Source organism: Pan paniscus, chromosome 18, assembly GCF_029289425.2.
Source record: "Pan paniscus chromosome 18, NHGRI_mPanPan1-v2.0_pri, whole genome shotgun sequence".
NCBI classification, from domain to species: Eukaryota; Metazoa; Chordata; class Mammalia; order Primates; family Hominidae; genus Pan; species Pan paniscus.
In genome coordinates, this window is record NC_073267.2 from 97,249,847 (window position 1) to 97,269,142 (window position 19,296).

At 52.2% G+C, this 19,296-nt stretch overlaps 1 protein-coding gene and 1 long non-coding RNA gene across 5 annotated transcripts in view; one reads left to right on the top strand and one right to left on the bottom strand.

Moving 5' to 3' along the window:
• The window catches only part of ZCCHC14 (zinc finger CCHC-type containing 14), an 86,692-nt gene extending 84,693 nt beyond the window's left edge, over nt 1-1,999 (bottom strand). For 2 of the 3 annotated variants that reach the window (XR_008621293.2, XM_008974305.4), the window contains exon 1: nt 1,175-1,802. Coding sequence is in view for 2 of the 3 variants with exons in the window: in XM_008974305.4 (XP_008972553.2) it covers nt 1,175-1,744 (570 nt within the window). In the remaining variant the exon portion in view is untranslated. Of the gene's footprint in view, nt 1-1,174 lie in introns of all 3 variants that reach the window. The other variant, XM_003820837.6, reaches the window with a different exon arrangement.
• Nucleotides 1,380-17,685, top strand: LOC106633928 (uncharacterized). 2 transcript variants are annotated; one of them, XR_010110322.1, is made up of 5 exons: nt 3,749-5,215; nt 6,496-6,671; nt 7,373-11,209; nt 13,981-14,156; nt 14,408-17,685. It is a non-coding gene; the product is annotated as an uncharacterized LOC106633928 (long non-coding RNA). The 2 variants fall into 2 exon arrangements; XR_010110323.1 differs by lacking the exons at nt 3,749-5,215; nt 6,496-6,671; nt 7,373-11,209 and adding exons at nt 1,380-1,513; nt 3,598-3,735.
• Nucleotides 17,686-19,296: the final 1,611 nt, after the last annotated feature.

The window sequence follows — 19,296 nt, forward strand, 5'->3', positions numbered from 1 at the left end:
TAGCTGGAGCCCCAGACACTTTGCGTTTTCAGTTCTGAAACACTTAGACAAAAGTTCACATCGCTAAGTGGATGGCCAGGACGCCCTTCCGGTTCAATTTGGAGACCGGAGATCTTTAACCTAACCTAACATTCCTTAAGGCATCGGTGCCCTCCCACTCAAAGTCAGCCTGGGTTTTGTTTCTAAGGGTCGCCAATAAATAGGTTTCACGGGCATTTAAGGCTCTGGGAGTCTTTTTCTGTCTGTTACAGGTAGCCCGGCTCTTAAAAACGATCACACACAACGTTCACAGGCATGTTCACATTCATAAATACACACGTGCACACATACATGCCCACATGCGACACACGCGTACATCATACAGCATGCACGTGTCCATAAATGAGCTCACACGGACAGCCACGTCCCGCGCCCAGGCCCCCAGCGACACAGGCTCCAAGCAGGGCCTCCACCTGTGTGGAGGGAGCGGCTCAGACGGCGAAGCCCAGCGCCTTTGCAATGTTCACCTCGCCGGCGGCTTCTGGCGTGGCCACGGCTCCTTCCTTTTCTGGTAATAAATACCAGATTTGGGGAAACCAAGGCGCCGCAATGTGTGTTATCTGTCACCCAAGGGCCCCATTAAGGGGACAAAGGCCTTATCGCGTTTGCAGCCGGCTAAGTGAAAGGAGGGCACCTGGGACTGTGAGCTCTGACCGCGGACGTCTCCCGCACCGCTCCCGCGGATCCTCGGACCCAGGGCCCCTGCAGCCGCTCCTGCCCAAGGGGCGCGAGGCGGAGGTTTGGAGGCTTTGGGGCACGCAGAGGGGACTGAGGGTGTGGGCTCAGGGCCGCGGTGCGGTCTTGGGGCTTAAAGTGCAGACTTAGGGTGAGGAGTGCGGGCTTAGGATGGGGGCTTGGGACACGGGGTGAGGACTTGGGATGTACGGCGGAGGCTTGAGATGTACGGTGGAGGCTTGGAGAGGTGGGGCACACATTTGGGGTGCGACATAGAGGCTTAGGATGGGGCTTGGGATACGGGCTGGGGGCTCGTGGTGCAGGCTGGAGACCTGGGTGGGAGCTCTCAGTGCAGGCTGGAGGCGTGGGTCGGGGGGTCGCGGTGCAGGCTGGAGGCTTGGAGTGCAGAGTTGGGGATGCAGACTTGGGGTACAGGGCAGAGCTCGGGGCGGGCACGCACCTTGTGGCAGGCCGGGCAAGTGGGCAGCGCGCCGCCCGGCCCGGGCGCGCCCTTGCCGCCGTGGCCCCCGCCGCCGTTCAGGCTGCTCTGGATCTGCGTGAGCTCCTGGCGCAGCACCTGCTTCTGGTGGAAGCTGAAGGCCGGGTGGTTGGAGGCCATGGTGAACAGCAGCAGGAACTCATCGCCCGTGCGGCCCTCGTTAAGCTGCAGCCCGTAGTTGTGGATGATGGAGTCGATGTGCGTGAGCGTGCGGTAGAGCACGCCCGCCGCCTCGCGCTGCTCCGAGCCCAGCAGCGCCAGCGACACCAGCAGCTTGCTGCGCACCACCTCGTCCGTCAGGTTGGTGAGGCTGCCCAGGTCGGCCGGGTTGTTGGCCTTGATCTCCGAGTCGCGCAGCGAGTGGTAGTCCTTGCGGGCCAGGTCCTCCAGGCACGAGCCGAGGAAGCGCAGCTCGAGCGGGATGCACAGGTCCAGCAGGCCGCACAGGAACTCCACGCGCTGCGGCGACGGCAGCTCCGAGAACCAGCGGTACACGCCGTCCCTCTGCAGCGGGCAGCGCTTCTCCACCATGCTGCCGCCCGCGACGCGCCGCGACCCGGGGCCGGGGACCGCGCGGGGGCGGCCGGGGGGCGCCGGGGGCCGCGGCCGGGGCGCGCCGGGACCGGGGGCGCGCGGGCCGGGGCCGGGTCCGGGCGAGGGCGCGCGGGCGCCGCGGGCCGGGCGGGCGCCGGGGCGGGGGCGGGGACCGGGGCCAGGCAAGGCTCCCGTCAGGGGCCGGCGGGCGGGCGCGCGCGGGGCGCCGGGGGGGCCCGGGGCGGCCGGGGCGGCCGGGGGCGGCGAGCGGCCTCGGGCCCCCCGCTCACGGGGAGGCGCCTTCCCCGCGCCCGTGCCCAGCGGCGGCCGGTGCGCGGCGGCGGCGGCGGCTGCTCCTCGTCGTCGTCGTCGTCGTCGCCCGGGAGGCGGCCGCCCCCATCTCCCCCCGCGCCGCAGGGTCTGTCACTGCGGGCCGCCCCCCGACGGAGCCGCCCCGGCCATGCCGTCGCCGCCGCCCGCGCCTCCGCCCAGGCCGGCCGTTACCCCGGGCCGCGGGCGCGGCGTCGCCGCCTGGGGAGCGCTGGGGGCCGCGGCCGCGAAACGGGCGCTGGAGGGGGAGGGACGCGCGGCGGGAGGCGCGGAGGGATCCGGCCGGGACTTGCCGGCCTTGCTGCTCCCGCGCGGCGGACGGATCCGGGCCCGAGCGCGGCGGCGGCGGCGACGACGGCGACGGCGACGGCGGAGGAGGCGCCGGCCGAGGAGCGGAGGGATCGTCGCGCTCGCGGCTGACGGGCGGCCGGGATCAGCAGAAGTGGGCGGGGTGGCCGCCTCTCGCGACAGCCCGGGCCTGCCGGGCCCGTCCCCCCCCCCCCGCTGATTGGCTCAGGCGGCCCGTTCTCGGCCCGTGATTGTGCCGGGTCCCCAATCCCATTCGCCCGTTCCGCGGCCACGCCTCCCTGGGGGCTGTCGATCATGTTGGGGCCACCGCCTCCCGTCCCTCGGCGGCCGTGAAGACGTGATTGGTCCGCGGAATCGGAGAGGCGGAAAACCCGGGCTGGATTTCTGGTTGCTTTTGTTCCCGCAAATTTGCGTGGAGCATTGTTTTTCGGCGAAAACGGGGCGTTCGGCCTTCCTGCTTTATTTCTGAGCGGTGTAAGAGGGAGGTAGTGGGTATCTTCGAGAAACGGCCGCCGCGGGGTCCGGAGCCCCGGGTTCCAATCCCGGGTCGTCCACTGCAAAGCTGTGTGACCTTGGGCGAGTCACTTGGCCTCTCTGAGCCCCAGGCGCCTCCCCGGGAAAAAGAGGGTAATAATAACCGTCCCCGGGGTTTGTGCGAAGGTGTTGAGCTCACAGAGGGCCGGCACCGGCACTTTTGAGGCGGCTGACTTGCCCTGGGGGTGTGATGGGAGGTGCAAGCTTTCTCCAAAAGCCTCGTCCAAATGGAGCCTTTAAATCCGCCTTCTTTCCGCGGCTACTTCACCAGCTCGCCAAACCGAGAAAATGCAAACACAGGGGAGGGGGCAAGGAAGCTGACCTGGCTGGAAGTAAACAGAAACGCCACCCTCCCCTGGCACTTGCATTGGCACCGGATTGCAGGTGGGGGAAGGGCCGGTGCACCCAACCACCTTTAAATCCCACCACTTACACACAGGCATAGAAGTAGAGCCGCGGGGGCTGGACGCTCATTCCTCCCCTGCCCTTCCCCTAGAGCGCTGCTTTGAATGTCTGTTGATCTAGAACGGGGTCTGTTCATTCATGGGTTCCAGGTCCCAAGCGCCCGGGGGCAGCTGAGAGCAAAGCTGGCGCCCTCCCTACCCTGTGGAGCTCACACTCTGGTTCTGGGCAGTGCACACTAGAGATTGGTTAAATCAATGAATGAACTTTTTCAGGATATGGTCCAAGGTGCTGAAAACTTCCTAACAAAACTCTTCAGCCGAATCTGGCACGCCTGTGGTTCCAGCTACTGGGTAGACCGAGGCAGGAGGATCGCTTGAGGCCAAGAGTTTAAGACCAACCTGGGCAACATGGTGAGACCCCCCCCTCCCCGCCCCAGTCGCTCCAAAACAAACAAACCCCACATTCTCCAGTCTTAGGTCTTCGAGGATGAACAGAGATTGCAGAAAGGCATGGTTGGGAACAAAAAAAATTGCTCTCCACTCCCCCAGCCCCCTCCACACCTTGGGCACATTTCCCTGGAGCTGCCCCAGTGTTCTTTGTCAGTGTAGGAAGAAGCAAAAATCTAAATGGAGTCAGGATGGCCTCCCACATGGGCACAAGGGCAAGGCTGGGGACAGTTGGGTCTCCTCATCTTATTTCCCAGGTCTAGGCTGATTTCTATTAATAATTAAATTAATCATTGTTCTCCTAGACCTCACTTCTTAATGTGATTCCAGGGAACTGGCGACATTCCAAAATTCATAATCTAAGGTAGTGAAAGAACGTGAACATCAAGACAGTTTGGCTGGGCTCAGAGGCTCACATCTGTAATCCCAGTACTTTGGGAGGCCGAGGGTAGATCCCTTGAGCCCAGGAGTTCGAGACCAGCCTGGGCAACATGGCGAAATCCCATCTCTACAAAAAATACAAAAATTAGCCAGATGTGGTGGCATGTGCCTGTAGTCCCAGGTACTTGGGAGACTGCAGTGGAAGGATTGCCTGAGCCCGGGAAAGGGAGGTTGCGGTGAATGGTGATCCCGCCACTGCACTCCAGCCTGGGTGACAGCGTTAAGACTCTGTCTCAAAAACAAAACAAAACAAAAGATTCGTTTCTTATTGATAAAGCAAGCTCCTTGGAGAAAGATCTTGGAACCTCATTCGTGCTGGGGGTGGGGGTGGGGCTTCTTCAATCCAGCCGAGCTGGCTGTGAAACCCCCAGGCTTTGGTACCAAGTGAGCTCCAGTCCCAGCTGTGGCTGACTGTGTGAACTTGGCTACGCATTCAGAGGCCTCTGAGCCTCAGTTTCCTCATCTGTAGAAGACAGCCAGGAACCCGTCATCCTGGCTAGCAGTGGAAGTCAAAGGTGCTCATGGAAAGCCCTTGCTGGCTGGAACAAGGGAGGCCTGAGCTGTGGAAGTGCTTGGATCAAGGTCCTCCCCACTTCCCGCTGCCTTTTTGGTCCTTCTTGCGTGCTCTTTGTGATGTAATGGCTTAGTAGGTTGAATCATGTCCCCCCAAAGTTTATCTCTACCCCAAATCTCAGAATGTGACCTTATTTGGAAAAAGAGTCTTTGCAGATATAATTAAGGTAAGAGTCAAGATAAAATCACACTGAATTAAGGTGAGCCCTACATGCAATGAGACTGTCCTTACAAGATACAGAAAAGAACACATAGAGACTTCGGGGGAAAGGAGACTATGTGCAAGAATGGCAGAGATTGGAGCCGAGGAGTGCCTGGGCCTACCAGAGGCTGCAAGAGACAGGGAGGACCCTCCCCTAGAGCCTCCAGAGGGAACAGAGCCCTGCCCACACCTTGACTTTGGACTCCTGGCCTCCAGAACTGTGAGAGGGTAAATTGCTATTGTTTTCAACCCCCAACCCCCACCCTCCCGCACTCCCCCACCCTCTCCCACCCCCATCTCCCACCTCTCCCCCATCCCCATCTCCCACCCCCCCCCACCCCTCCCCTACCCCCATCTCCCCACCCCTCCCTCACTCACGCGTGTTGTGGTTATTTGTAGGGCGGCCAGGGAAACCGAAACAATGTCATTTCCCCCCAGACATCGGTGTGGCTCAGCTCAATCCAGTTCACAACAAATATGAAATCCCTGCCCTACAGGACCAGGCCTCAGGAAGGGCTTGGGGGCCTCAGAGGCAAATGAGACGAGGTCCATCGACCCTACAGAACTGACAACCTGGACTCCCCACTCTGAAGCAGGCAGGCTGCCTGAGGGAGGGGACCTCCCTCATAAGGAGAGGGCAGGCGCTGACCTCCCGGGCCCTCCAGCATTCTCTGGGTCCTGGCCCCGAGATTCTGGTTTTCCACACAGGGCACCTACTGTCTCCCCCTTCCCTGACTCTGCCCGTGCACAAGGTGACCCCGGCTGCAAGCGTGTCAGGAGCTTTTCTCCACCTCTGCCTCGACATCTGCCGCCTCTCCTCCTCTGGAGAGGGAGGCAGCTGAAGGACACCAGCCCCACGCCTTGCTGGAGCGGCTGAGATCGCTGGGAGGAGGTTGGGAGAGGACTCAGGGGCTCAGGCTAGATCAGGAGGGTGGGCCCTGCCTCCTTGTGAGGGGGCCCAGCACCAGGGGGAGCCCACAGTCTAGGGTGCTGTTCAGCCAAATTGGCTACCACTGGGTGTGAGGTCTGTGGTTGTGCAGGGTTGAAGGGGCTGGGTGTCATTTGCCTCTGAGGCCCCCAAGCCCTTCCTGAGGCCTGGTCCTATAGGGCAAGGATAGACTATTTATTGTGAACTGGGTTGCGCTGAGAGCCACACTCATGTTTAGGGGGAAATGCCATTGTATTGGTTTCCTGTGACTGCCCTACAAATAACCACAAAGAGGCGAGGGGAGAAGTGGGGGCTGTCCCTTCCACAGAGCTGCAATCAAGCACAAATGACTCTAATAGTATCAATTTTGAGAGAGAGAGAGAGAGAGATTTGGAGTTCACCACAAATTCCCCAAACAAACAATTTTACAAGAAAGACATGACCCGCCTGGCGTTACTGCTTAGTTCTGAATGAGTGATACCGACTGCAGCAGGTGACCAGGCCAAGCCCAGAAATGGGCCACAGGGACCCCAAGCACATGCTCTTCCCCCAGACTGCCACCATCTTGCTTTTCCTTCAGACCTAGGACCCCACGAGAGGAGGGATCTGGAGGCCAAGCCAGGAGCAGGACAACACAAACAGAGGCCTCAGAAGAAGACTCAGAGTGGGACAGGGGCTCCTTAAGTGATTGGGGCTGGAAGTGCGCAGAGAAGCCCGGCGCGGCAGGGAATTGTCTCTCCCTGGGGTGCTGCCAAGGTGTGTGTGGTCTCTAGCTGCAACGTGCGCTTCCTTCCCTTGGCCTGACTCCTGCTTTCCTGTGATTGAGAAGGTTTGGGACCTGACACCCTGAACATGGAGGCCATAAATCCAGTGGATCCCTAAATTTCCTGATGGGGTCCTGGCTCCAGGCCTCGGTGCCTGACAGCCTCGTGTAATTGACAAAACCCCATGGAGCTGTTTCTGATACTGCTATCAGAATTCCCATCACACAGATACTGAATGGTCAAGGGCTTCAGCCCGGGCCACACAGTTAGTTCATGTTGGAATTGGATTCTGCCCTAAGTCAATTGCCCATAGACTCTGCCCCTCCCAGGAGGAAACCACAAATGTGACATATTGTTTATTTGCTATTTTTGCAAAGGTGTCTGTTGCTTGCCAGCTTTTCCATCCATGACCGCAGACAAAGTCCACCTAGAGTCATAAATGGGCAATCAGCCCCGAACAACGTCCAGCCCCAGTTTCTGCACAGCGAGGCGTTTTTCTCTATGGCAGACCTGCTTACCCGGGTGTCTTTGGTGTGGGGCTAGATGCAGCATTTCCCCAGTGGGAATGGCCTGGGGTCTTACTTAAAGTGGAGGGTCCTAGGACTGGCCCCACGTATGGAGTCAGGGACCCTAGGGGTAGGACCTTGGAATCCGCATTTTTTTTTTGAGACAGGGTCTCCCTCTGTCACCCAGGCTGGAATGCAGTGGCGCGATCTCAGCTCTCTGAAACCTCTACCTCCTGGTTCAAGCGATTCTCCTGCCTCGGCCTCCCGAGTAGCTGGTATTACAGGCACGCACCACCACGCCCAGCTAATTTTCTATATTTTTAGTAGAGATGGGGTTTCATCACGTTAGCCAGGCTGGTCTCCAACTCCTGACCTCAAGCCATACACTGGCCTCCGCCTCCCTAAGTGCTGGGATGACAGGTATGAGCCACCGTGCCTGGCCAGGAATTTGCATGTTTGCTAGTAACCCTGGTCATCTCAGTGCACACCAAAGTTTGAAACCACTGTTGGGGTGTGGAGCTCTTGCTTCCAGACTTCCAGGGCCTATGGATTGAACAACAGCAGCCACAGTAGTAATTAGAATTTTCAGTCTCAACCACAAGCCTGCCACGCAACAAGGGTTTCCTCCCGTTTTACAGATGAGGGACCTGAGGCTTCATAAGGCTGTTATTGACCTGAGGTCGCACAGCTGATGGCTCCTGGGTTCTTAGCGTTAAGTTTTGCAGCCTTATTTCTGTTGTATATTTGTTTCTCGTATTTCTGTGCTTCTTGCACTGCAATTGTGATATCCTCTAAAAGCCAAGGATGAACTCACTGCTGACCTTGGTTTTATTTGTGTGTTTGTTTTCACCTTCACTTGTGAAATGTGCAAACATACTCAAAAGTCAAGAGAATCATATGGTGATTTTTCATAGTCCCCTTTGGCCAGCTTCAGCAAAGATGACATTTTGCCACTCTTACTCCATCCATTTCTCTCACCCCACCCCCGACATACACACATGTTCTTTCTGGAGTATTTTCAAGCAAATACAGGATTTTTAAAAACATGTAAATGACTGTGTTGTTTTGTCTGATTATGATGCAATACATGTTCCTTATGAACAGATTATAACTCGCTAAAAAACAATATAAAAAGCTACAAATCATCTCACTTCCCAGTCATAATCAACTCTAAAAGATACTCTTCTAGACACTTTTGTATTCAAATATATTTATGCACACATACTTTTACAAAAAAAAAGTATACGACACAAAAATAGGATGGTACTCCACATTTTGCAATCTATTTTTTTCACTTAACAATACATCCCAAATGTCTTTTCATATCCATGACTCTATTCTAAATCATGGCTCTTAAGGGCAACACAAATCTTTGTTTGATTTAGCATGATTTATTCAAAGAATCCCCTCTAGTTGGGCATTCAGGTTGTTTCTATGCTGAGAGAGTTTCCAAAGGCAGTCCTGCTTACCCTGGACTTTTCAAGAGGTTGACACCCGATCTGTCGCCTCTAGATCCTGTGTAGAGTTCAGAGAAGTATCAAGAAAATGGAAGAACTGGAGAGCTTCCCAATGCTATCTGAATCATCTTCACGTTACCATCACTGTTTTGTTTGAAATGAAGTCTCAAGACATGAGACACTCCCAGACTCAAGTGTGGGTAAAAAAAAACATTCCAAAGGCATATAACATATTGTTTGGGTGATGAGGTGTAACTCTAAAAGCTCTGTTTTTGAACAAACATACCAGGGCTCACCCAAACCCAAAACTCTGTCTCCTTCAAAGTCGTCACTCTAGAAGGCAGTACTCACACTGGGATAAAACTGTAATTGCTTGAAAATACATCTGTGAATTCCTCTTTTAAAACTGTTTCAGGATCTGGTGTCAGTAACTTTGGGACGTACTGCAGGCTGTAAAGCCTTCACGATTCAAGGTGGATTGATTTCTATAAATAGCCTGTGCCCACCAAATAAATTAGAAACAACAGAATCTATGATGTCTAGCTTGAGCAGAAACAGATTTATTAAATTATAACGACATCTCAAAGTCTCTGGAAGGGAGAGAGAACTAGGTGGGGATGCCATTTTTTGTATCTTGTTCAATAAGATGCCTGTTTTTGCCCATTTTCTATCAGGTTTTTGGTCTATGTTTCTCTCCATTTTTAAGAGCTTTTATTGCGCGGGTGTGGCAGTGCATGAATCCCAGCACTTTGGGAGGCCGAGCTGGGCAGATCACTTGAGGCTGGGAGTTCAAGACCAACCTGGCCAGCATTGTGAAACCCCCGTCCCTACTAAAAATACAAAAACTAGTTTGGTGTGGTGGTGGGCACCTGTAATTCCAGCTACTTGGGAGTTTGGGGCAGGAGAATCGCTTGAACCTGGGAAGCGGAGGTTGCAGTGAGCTGAGATCACTCCACTGCACTCCAGCCTGGGTGACAGAGCAAGACTTCATCTCCAGCCTGGGCGACAGAGCAAGACTTCGTCTCAAAAAAGCAAAACAAAACAAAAACAACAAAAACTAAATAAATAAATAAATGCGTTTGAGGGCCAGGCAAAAAATAAATGAGTGACACTGGATGGTATAATAAAATAGGGGGTGGTAAGGCTTGTGGCCAGTCAGAGATTAAAACTACTTGTTGTTTGTTTGTTTAAGAGACAGGGTTGCCGGGCGCGGTGGCTCACGCCTGTAATCCCAGCACTTTGGGAGGCAGAGGCGGGCAGATCACTAGGTCAGGAGATCGAGACCATCCTTGCTAACACAGTGAAACCCCGTCTCTACTAAAAATACAAAAAATTAGAAGGGCATGGTGGCAGGCGCCTGTAGTCCCAGCTACTCGAGGGGCTGAGGCAGGAGAATGGCATGAACCCGGGAGGCGGAGCTTGCAGTGAGCCAAGATTGCGCCACTGCACTCCAGCCTGGGCGACAGAGCAAGACTCCGTCTTAAAAAAAAAAAAAAAGAGCAGGGTCTTGCTCTGTGGCCCAGGATGGCACACAGTAGTGCGATCATAGCTCAGTGCAGCCTCGAATTCCTGGGCTCAAGAAATCCTCCCACCTCATCCTCCCTAGTAGCTGGGACCACAGGTGTGTGCCACCACACTCAGCTAATTTTTAAAATTTTTTGTAGAGACAGGGTCTTGCTTTGTTGGCCAGGCTGGTGTTGAACTCCTGGGCTCAAACAATCCTCCTGCCTCAGCCTTGCAAAGTGCTGGGAACACGTGTGAGCCGCTGCGTCGGGCCCTGTTTTTCTTTTTCTTTTTTTTTAAGCAGAGTTTCCTAGGGTGGCTGTAAACAAATGATCATGAACTGGATGACTTAAAACAACAGAAATTAATCCTCTTAGAGTTCTGGAGGCGGAGGCCAGAAATCAAGGTGTTGGCAGAGTTGGTTCCTTCTGAGGCTCTGAGGGCTTCTCTCCCAGCCTCCTAGGGCTGCTAGTCATCTGTGGGGGGCCTCCGCTGGTGGACTCATCACTCCAGTCTCTGCCTCTGTCTTCACGTGACTGTCTCCCCTGCGTGTCTGTGTCCAAATTCCCCTCCCCAGCTTGCAATTCACCTCCTCAGTCCCCCCACCACTTCCTCTGTGAAATGGATATAAAAATATCTACTTCACAACATGGCTGGGAGAATTAGTTGAGATGATGTTTAGCAAATGCTTAGCAGGTGCTCAGGAAACAGTGGCTGGCATCGCTTTCAGAAGGTCTTCACCCTGGTGGTGGTCTTCGTTTTGTTTTGAGACAGAGTCTCGCTCTTTCACCCAGACTGGAGTGCAGTGGCGTGATCTCAGCTCACTGCAAATTCCACCTCCCAGGTTCACACTATTCTACTGCCTCAGCCTCCTGAGTAGCTGGGACTAGAGGCTCCCGCCACCATGCCCGGCTAATTTTTTGTATTTTTAGTAGAGACGGGGTTTCACCGTATTAGCCAGGATGCTCTCAATCTCCTGACCTCGTGATTTGCCTGCCTCAGCCTCCCTGAGGGCTAGGAATACAGGCGTGAGCCACCACGCCCGGCCACCCTGGTGTTTTGAGGTAGGTGGGGATCCTGTGAATGGCTACATCACGTAAACAACATAAACACAGCTAGTGCCCGGGTGGAAAGTGTCCCATCGCACTGGAGCTGTGAGCAAGCTCCTGATGCCAAATGAACACCCCTTACCTCTGTGTGTGTGTGTGTGTGTGTGCGCGCGCGCACATATGTGTGTAGGGGCACGTGTGGTATGTGGTCTGCATGTGTGTGGTACGTTGGCATGTATGTGTATGTGGCATGTGTGATATGTGTGTTATGTGATGTGTATGTGTATATGTAGGTGTGTGTAGGTATGTGATATGTATGTATTTGTGTGTGGTCTGTGTATGCATGTGCAATGTGTGTATATGTGTTTGATATCTGTGTGGTGTGTGATTTGTGCATGGTGTGTGTATGCATGTGCAATGTGGTGTATACGTGTGTGATATCTGTGTGGTGTGTATGTGTGTATATGTGTGTTGGGGTATATGTGTGATATGTGGTGTGTATATATGTGGTATGTGGTGTGTATGTGTGTATATGTGTAGGTGGTATGTGACATGTACGTATGTGTGTAGATGTGTGTGTGCATGATGTGTGTAGGTGTGTATTTTATATGTTGTGTTTATGTAAATGGCATGTGTGGTGTGTGTATGTGTATGACATATGCTGTGTATGTGTGTGTAGGTGTATGTTGTGTATGGTGTGTTTATGTATATGTTTATATATGTGTGGCATTTTGTGTGTGGAATGTGTGTGTTATGTGTGTGGTGTGTGTGGCATGTGTGCTATGTGGTGTGTATGTGTGGTGTGTGTGTCATGTGCTGTGTGTGTGTGGTGTATGTGTTTATGTGTGTGGGTATGTGTGGTGTGTATGTATGTGAAAGTGTGTGTGCTATGTGGTGTGTATATGTGTGTGGCATGTGCTGTGTATGTGTGTATGTGTTTATGTGTGGTGTGTTATCTGTGGTGTGTGTGACATATGTGTGAAATGTGTAAATGTTGTGTCTGCTATGTGGTGTGTATATGCGTATGTGTGGTATGTGTGTGGCATATGTGTTTATGTGTGGTATGTGTGTTGTGTGTGTGGCATGTGGTATGTGTGAAATGTGAGTGTTGTGTGTGGTGTGTATATGTGTATGTGTGGTATGTGTGGTGCATATGTGTATGTGGCATGTGTGTGAAATGTGTGAATGTTGTGTGTGCTATGTGGTGTGTATATGTGTATGTGTGGTATGTGTGTGGCATATGTGTTTATGTGTGGTATGTGTGTTGTGTGTGGTGTGTGTGTGGCATGTGGTATGTGTGAAATGTGTGAGTGTCGTGTGGTGTGTATATGTGTATGTGTGGTGTGTGTGGTGTGTATGTGGCATGTGGTATGTGTGAAGTGTGTGTGTTGTGTGTGCTATGTGGTGTGTATATGTGTATGTGTGGCATGTGCTGTGTATGTGATTGTGTTTATGTATGTGTGAGGTATGTGTGTTGTGTGTGGTGTATGTGTGGCATGTGGTATGTGTGAAATGTGTGAGTGTTGTGTGTGCTATGTGGTATGTATATGTGTGTGTGGTACGTGTGTGGTATGTATGTGGCATGTGGTGTGTGTGAAATGTGTGTGTGTTGTGTGTGTGCTATGTGGTGTGTATATGTGTGTGGCATGTGCTGTGTATGTGTGGTGTATGTGTTTATGTGTGGTATGTGTGAAATGTGTGTGCTATGTGGTGTGTATATGTGTATGTGCGGTATGTGTGTGGCATGTGCTTTGTATGTGTGTGATATATGTGTCTATGTATGTGTGTAGTATGTGTGTTATGTGTGGTGTGTATATGTGTGGTATGTGTGTGGCATGTGCCGTGTATGTGTGTGATGTGTGTTTATGTTTGTGGTATGTGTGTTGTGTGTCAGGCATGTGGCACATGCTGCGTATGTGTGTAGGGTGTGGTGTATGTGTGTGGTGTGTGGCATGTGGTGTGTGTGGAATGTGTGTGTTCTATGTGCTATGTGTGTGTATATGTATGCCTGTGGTATGTGTGGTGTGTGCATGTGTGTGGCATGTGCTGTGTATGTGTGTGTGCTTGTGTTTACAACACAGACACCCCCACCTGAGTTTGGTGCAAGCAGCACCTTGTAAGAAAGCAATTCTGACAGTCACTGCCACAGTGGCTGCCTTGCCTGGAGCCGGCCGAGTGGAGGCGGAGGCAGGGGCTTAACACCGGGGCTTCCATCATGAGCGAAGCTGGTGCTGGCTGTTATCATTTGCAGATGAAACAACTGGGGCAGAGTGGTCACTTGCAAAGGACGGCCTGCCGGCCAGGACGGAGCTAGGGCTCAGGCTAGCAGCCTCACGGTGCCTCTCGCCAAGCCTGGCCAGGCTAAGGGTTTTGGCACCGAAAACAGGAAGGGCAGAAGTGCCAGGGGACAAAGCACTTTCATGCCTCATTTAGCCCTGGTGACATGCTTTAAAATCAATAGGTCATTTTCCTCACCTGGCTGAGGGGGAAATCAGGCCCTGGGGGAGGCCAGCAGATACCAGCAGGGCTAGGACTTGAACCAAGGTCTCCCAATCCCAAATCCCACTGCCCCGTCCCCTCCAGAGCAGCTGTGGGTCAAGGCTGGGTCTGGATGATGACTCTGGTGAGGAGGGTCAAGTGGACCAGGTTCCTGAAGCCGCACAGCTGTGGCTGGTGTCCGGGATGCTGATGCCTGTTGAGACCTGCTGGTGGCTGGGGTTTCATGTCCTCATTTCCCTTGGCCCTCACAACAATCTTGCAAGTAGAACATTCTTCCCCTTTTACAGATGAAGAAACTGAGGTTTAGAGAAGCCGCTTGCCCAGCGTAGACAGCGAGAAGGACAGGTCCAGGTCTGCTTGATGATGAAGCCTGTGTCTTCTCTGCTGTGTGATCCTAATCACGTTGGGAGGTTCCTGAGGAAGCAGAGGATTTTGCCCTTGCATTTGAGCCACAGCAGCTCTAGTAAGTATGTGTGTGTGCATATGTAGGTCCTGTGTTCCTACTGATACTAATACGTACAAATTGCATATTAATATATATTAACATGTATTACTGTATAATAATACATATCTGAAAGCTGGCTTCAGCTTAAGACTTTGTTTGAGAGTGGTTTGAGGGTTAACACTTTTTTAACCTGCTGGTCCACCTGTCGTACATATGATACCTTGCACATATTTGAGTCTTGGCATGCCTGCTTCTTTTCTCTTACCCAGGGATGGCTCTTCACTAGGAGGCTGGCACAGAACCATTGGAACGACCACTGGTGCAAGACACAGTAAAGTCCACCTGTGTATTCCTGTGGAAGCTGGCCATGACAATACACATGGACCAGAGGCTTAATTAAATTCTCAGCTCCTTGAGAGCAGGAGTCAGGGCTGAGGCTGATTAAGTTTGTCACTTTGGATTTCCAGCTCCGGATAGGTACCATGTATGCAGTTGGTGCTTATTAAATGTTTGCTGGTGGTCTTTCTACTTTTTTTTTTTTTTTTTTTTGAGATGGAGTGTCACTTTGTCGCCTAGACTGGAGTGCAGTGGTGTGATCTTGGCTCACTGCAACCTCTGCCTTCTGGGTTCAAGTGATTCTCCTGCCTCAGCCTCCCTAGTAGCTGGGATTACAGGTGCCCACCACCACACCCAGCTAATATTTGTATTTTTAGTAGAGATGGGGTTTCGCCATGTAGGCCAGGCTGGTCTCGAACTCCTGACCTCAAGTGATCCACCTGCCTCAGCCTCCCAAAGTGCTGGGATTACAGGTGTGAGCTACCATGCCTGGCATTTTATTTTTATTTATTTATTTTTTTTGAGATGGGGTCTCGCTTTGTCACTCAGGCTGGAGTGCAGTGGTGCAATCTTGGCTGACTGCAACCTCTGCCTCCTGGGTTCAAGTGATTCTCCTGCCTCAACCTCCTGAGTAGCTGGGACTAGAGGCTCCCACCACCACGCCCAGCTAATTTTTGTATTTTTAGTAGTTTCACCATGTTGGCCAGGTTGGTCTTGAACTCCTGACCTCAGGTGATCCGCCTCCCTCGGCCTCCCACAGTGCTGGGATTACAGGCGTGAGCCACCATGCCCGGCCTGTTCTGGCTTCTTACATAAATTTTTACAATGCTACTCCCAAACAGAAACATTTTCTTCTATAAAGATTATGGTACTACGTTAATTTCTCCAAAGAGTGGGCTATCTCATCTACGAATTATGGTTTGTCATGTATAACTATGGTTTTACCCAAATGCTTGTAAAGTGGAATTTTCCCAAAATATTGTTAATATTTTCTTATAACATGGCATTCATCTCAGGAAGGGAAAGACTTGAACTGGAAGAGAATTCAGCAGTCATCCAGATTAACTCTTTAATTAGCAAATGAGGAAGGTAAAGTTCAACATGTCAGAGGGACTTCCAGGGGTCAACCGGCAAATCCACTTAGTAACCTATATTTGGGAACCGGTTGCTGGTGCAGAAAATAACTGATCGATTCACAATATCTTCAGATTCTGGATCAATTATATGCTTGGCCAAATTTTTCTTCAATAGATGTGAGAACATTTTTCAGTAACGTGTTCTGTTCACTATCCATCCAAGCTTCTGTCATTAGATAAGACTTCACCCATGTAACCTGCTACCTAGACACCCTCGGAGGGCAGGGGCTGCGTCTGTTTGCTCAGAGTGGCTAGTATATACATTTGTTGAATGAATGGCTGATGGAACTTGAATTGAAACACAGTATATTACTTTCTCATTTATTCCAATGGTCCACTTAGTATAGATCCTGCACTATCCTGTTTAGTTGCTTCTGGGTTTTAGTGATAAATGCCTTTGGTTGCAATTAACAGTGACATAAACATATGGAGGGTTATTTTCTCACAGAACAAGAAGTCCAGAGATGGGCAGTTGCTAACGCTGCACCAGCAATGATGCTCAGTTATGTTGGAACAGCAGCCACAATTCTCTTGGCTTTTCCTCATGGTAGCAATATGACTGCCATAGCTCCAAGCATCGCATCCTGCATTCAGTGCAAGAAAAAGGGAGTAAGGGATGAAACCAGCAGATGAGGAAAAGCAAATGCTTCTTTTTCCCCCTGAGAAACCCTCTAATAGATTTCTGCTTCAATCTCATTTGCCAACACTGTACCAATGGCCACCCATAGCTGCAAAGGAGATGAGGAAGGACAGTGGGCAGGATCTGACCAGAGTCTTTGCGATTGAGCTTGCTCTCTTATGCCTCTGCCATCACCCACAGAGAAACATGCCCAAGTTAGCCGTCTGGTCCCACGAGAAACATGGGAAACGGGGATCAGAGCCATCGTAGCCAAACTGAGCCCAGATCAGCAGGCCTTAGTGGACCCCAAGATAGGTAAGTCCAGAGCTGCCCAGTTGAACCCAGTCTAGATCAGCTGACCCTCAGCCTCCTCTGCCTGCAGATGTGTGAGAATTAATGAGTATTGTTTGTCAATGATTTCTTATTCGGTATGTTTGGAGCCATGGTTAATGGATACAGAAGGCAAACTTCATTGTTTACCATGGGGTCAGTATCAGAGCATATATTAAGGCAGACACTGGGGCATAGGAAAGAGGATCAAGGCACAGTGTCTCCCCTGAGGAATTTATGTCCCCAGCTGGCGAGCATGACGCGTACATGAGTAAATGAAGCCCCAGCATCATGTTGCTTTGCTGTGACATTTCTCATGTCATCATCTCCTCAACAACAGAAGCTACTGTGTGCCTGGCATTATGTTAGGCTTTTTACACATTTAATCCTCAACACAGCCCTGCCCCAGGTAGGGTGCGTTGGGCTGCACACGTCAGAAAATACAACTCAAAGGGCCTAAGCCATTGTCAAGAAGTCCTGAGGTCTGAGGCTCTCCAGAGTTGGTTGACTCATTAACTCAAGGACACCACTGAGGACCCAAGCTCTTTCCGTCTATACATTCTGCCCTCCTAGCGTGTCAGCCTTTGCCTCAGCCTGGCTGTCCTCATACACTCAAGTGGCTGCAGCCATTCCAGCCAGCAGCCAGTAGCAGAAGAAAGACTATAAAGGCAAAAAAATACCTTTCCCCGAAGCCCCTCTGCAGACTCTCATTGGCCGGATTGTCTCACTTGGCCATGGTTAAACCACCCAGGAGAATACAGTCACCATGGCCACCCTTGAGCAGTTAGACTATGCCTTCTGGGGCGGGAGCCAGGCTCCCCTGAAGGCCATGGCTGTGCAAAGAGTGTGAGTGCCAGAACACAATGAGAGTTCTATCTGTAAATGAGGCTAGTACGGCTCAGAGAGGTTATATAACTTGTGTGAGGTCACACCTTGGTAAGCTATAGTGCCGGGTTTCCAACCCGGATCTGTCTGACCCCAGATCTCCCCTAGACCTCAGCTGCTTTCCACAGGGTGGTGGGCCGGGGCTGCTGTCATCCCGGGCTGCTGCTACCCTGCTGCTCCCACACTCTTCGTGGTGATCCTCCTGCATTACAGCCCATTTTCAATCATGTAGGTGCTCAGTAATCACTCATTTTTCAGCTGGGCAGATACACTCACAGTCCCGGATCATGGCATGGACTCATTCCAGCAATGTTGTCTGCAGGCCAGGTCTGCCAGATGAATCCCCGCCCCACTGGCAATGGATTCCGCAGCCCGTGGACACACTTTCTTCCTTCCCGTTCACGTGGCTATTTCTCTGAGAACCAGCAGCAGTGCTAGGAGGAGGGAAGGAAGTTATTGACTCTGTCACTCATTAGCGTCTCCGAGGAAGTGTGACCAGGAGGAGGCTGGAGAGGCTGTCTATCCGTGGTTTCCTGCTGTTGAACCCATGGCTGGCCCTGACGGAGGACACCTGCGGAATAGGCACGTTGTCCACAACATTCTCAATCCTCAGCGTTCACTTGGATCTTGTGCCGTGATTATCACTCGCATGAACACTAGCCTCCGCCCCGCCTCGGCCCTGAGCAGACTGCGCTGGAATGCTCCTCACCCCGTCGGCTTATTAATGGTTAGCAGCTGTTAATAAGTGAGAGCGTTGGAAAAGGCCAGCGCTTTGGAAACCAGGTTTCTGTACTTCCTATCTGTGTGGGCTTGGGTGTGCCTTACTCCGTCTGTGCCTTGGTTTTCTCGCTGTGTAATGCGTAATGCCTGGCAGCATCGCTGTGTGGCTCGAGGACCATGAATATTGAGGATCCAGCACATTGTAGGCACCCAAGAGCGGTGGACACTGATACCATTATCAATGGACTTGGGCCAGTAAAACAGGGAGGAAGTCAAGGCTCCTAAGTGAAACCATTGAGTTGTTTGTTTGTTTTGAGGTGGAGTCTCACTCTGTTGCCCAGGCTGGAGTGCAGTGGTGCAATCTTGGCTCACTGCAACCCTCCGCCTCCCGGGTTCAAGCGATTCTCCTGCCTCAGCCTACCGGGTAACTGGGACTACAGGCGCACGCCCCCACACCCAGCTAAATTTTGTATTTTTGGTATAGAAGGGGGTTCACCATGTTGGTCAGGCTGGCCTTAGGCTCCTGACCTCAAGTGATCCACCCGCCTCGGCCTCCCAAAGTGCTGGGATTATAGGTGTGAGCCACTGCGCCTGGCCGAAACCATTGAGTTTTATGAACTTCAGTGCCAATTTATTACAGCCCTTGGGGTGTGGCCTGCGTTGGACTCTTGTGAAGAGAGTTGAATCTCCTAGTAGTCAGCTGGCATCTTAGCATACACTGAAGCAGGGATTGACATTTTTCTATGAGGACAGGCTTCAAAGTCTTTCGAGCTTCCTTGCTTTGTCCAGGGAACTGGGAAAGAAAAATTTAAGGGATTTATGCTGCCTTCTGGGTAGGAGTGTAACTTCCTGTTGCTGCTGTAACAATAGTTACCACACACTCAGTTGCTTAAAACAACACAAATTTATTCTCTGACAGTTCTGGAGGCCAGAAGTTCAAAATGAGTTCCATGAGTTTAAAACCAAGGTGTCATCAGGGCTGGTTCTTTTTTTTTTTTTTTTCCTTGAGACCAAGTCTCACTCTGTCGCCCAGGCTGCAGTGCAGTGGCGCAATCTCCGCTCACTGCAAGCTCCGCCTCCCGGGTTCAAGTGATTCTCCTGCCTCAGCCTCCCAAGTAGCTGGGACTACAGG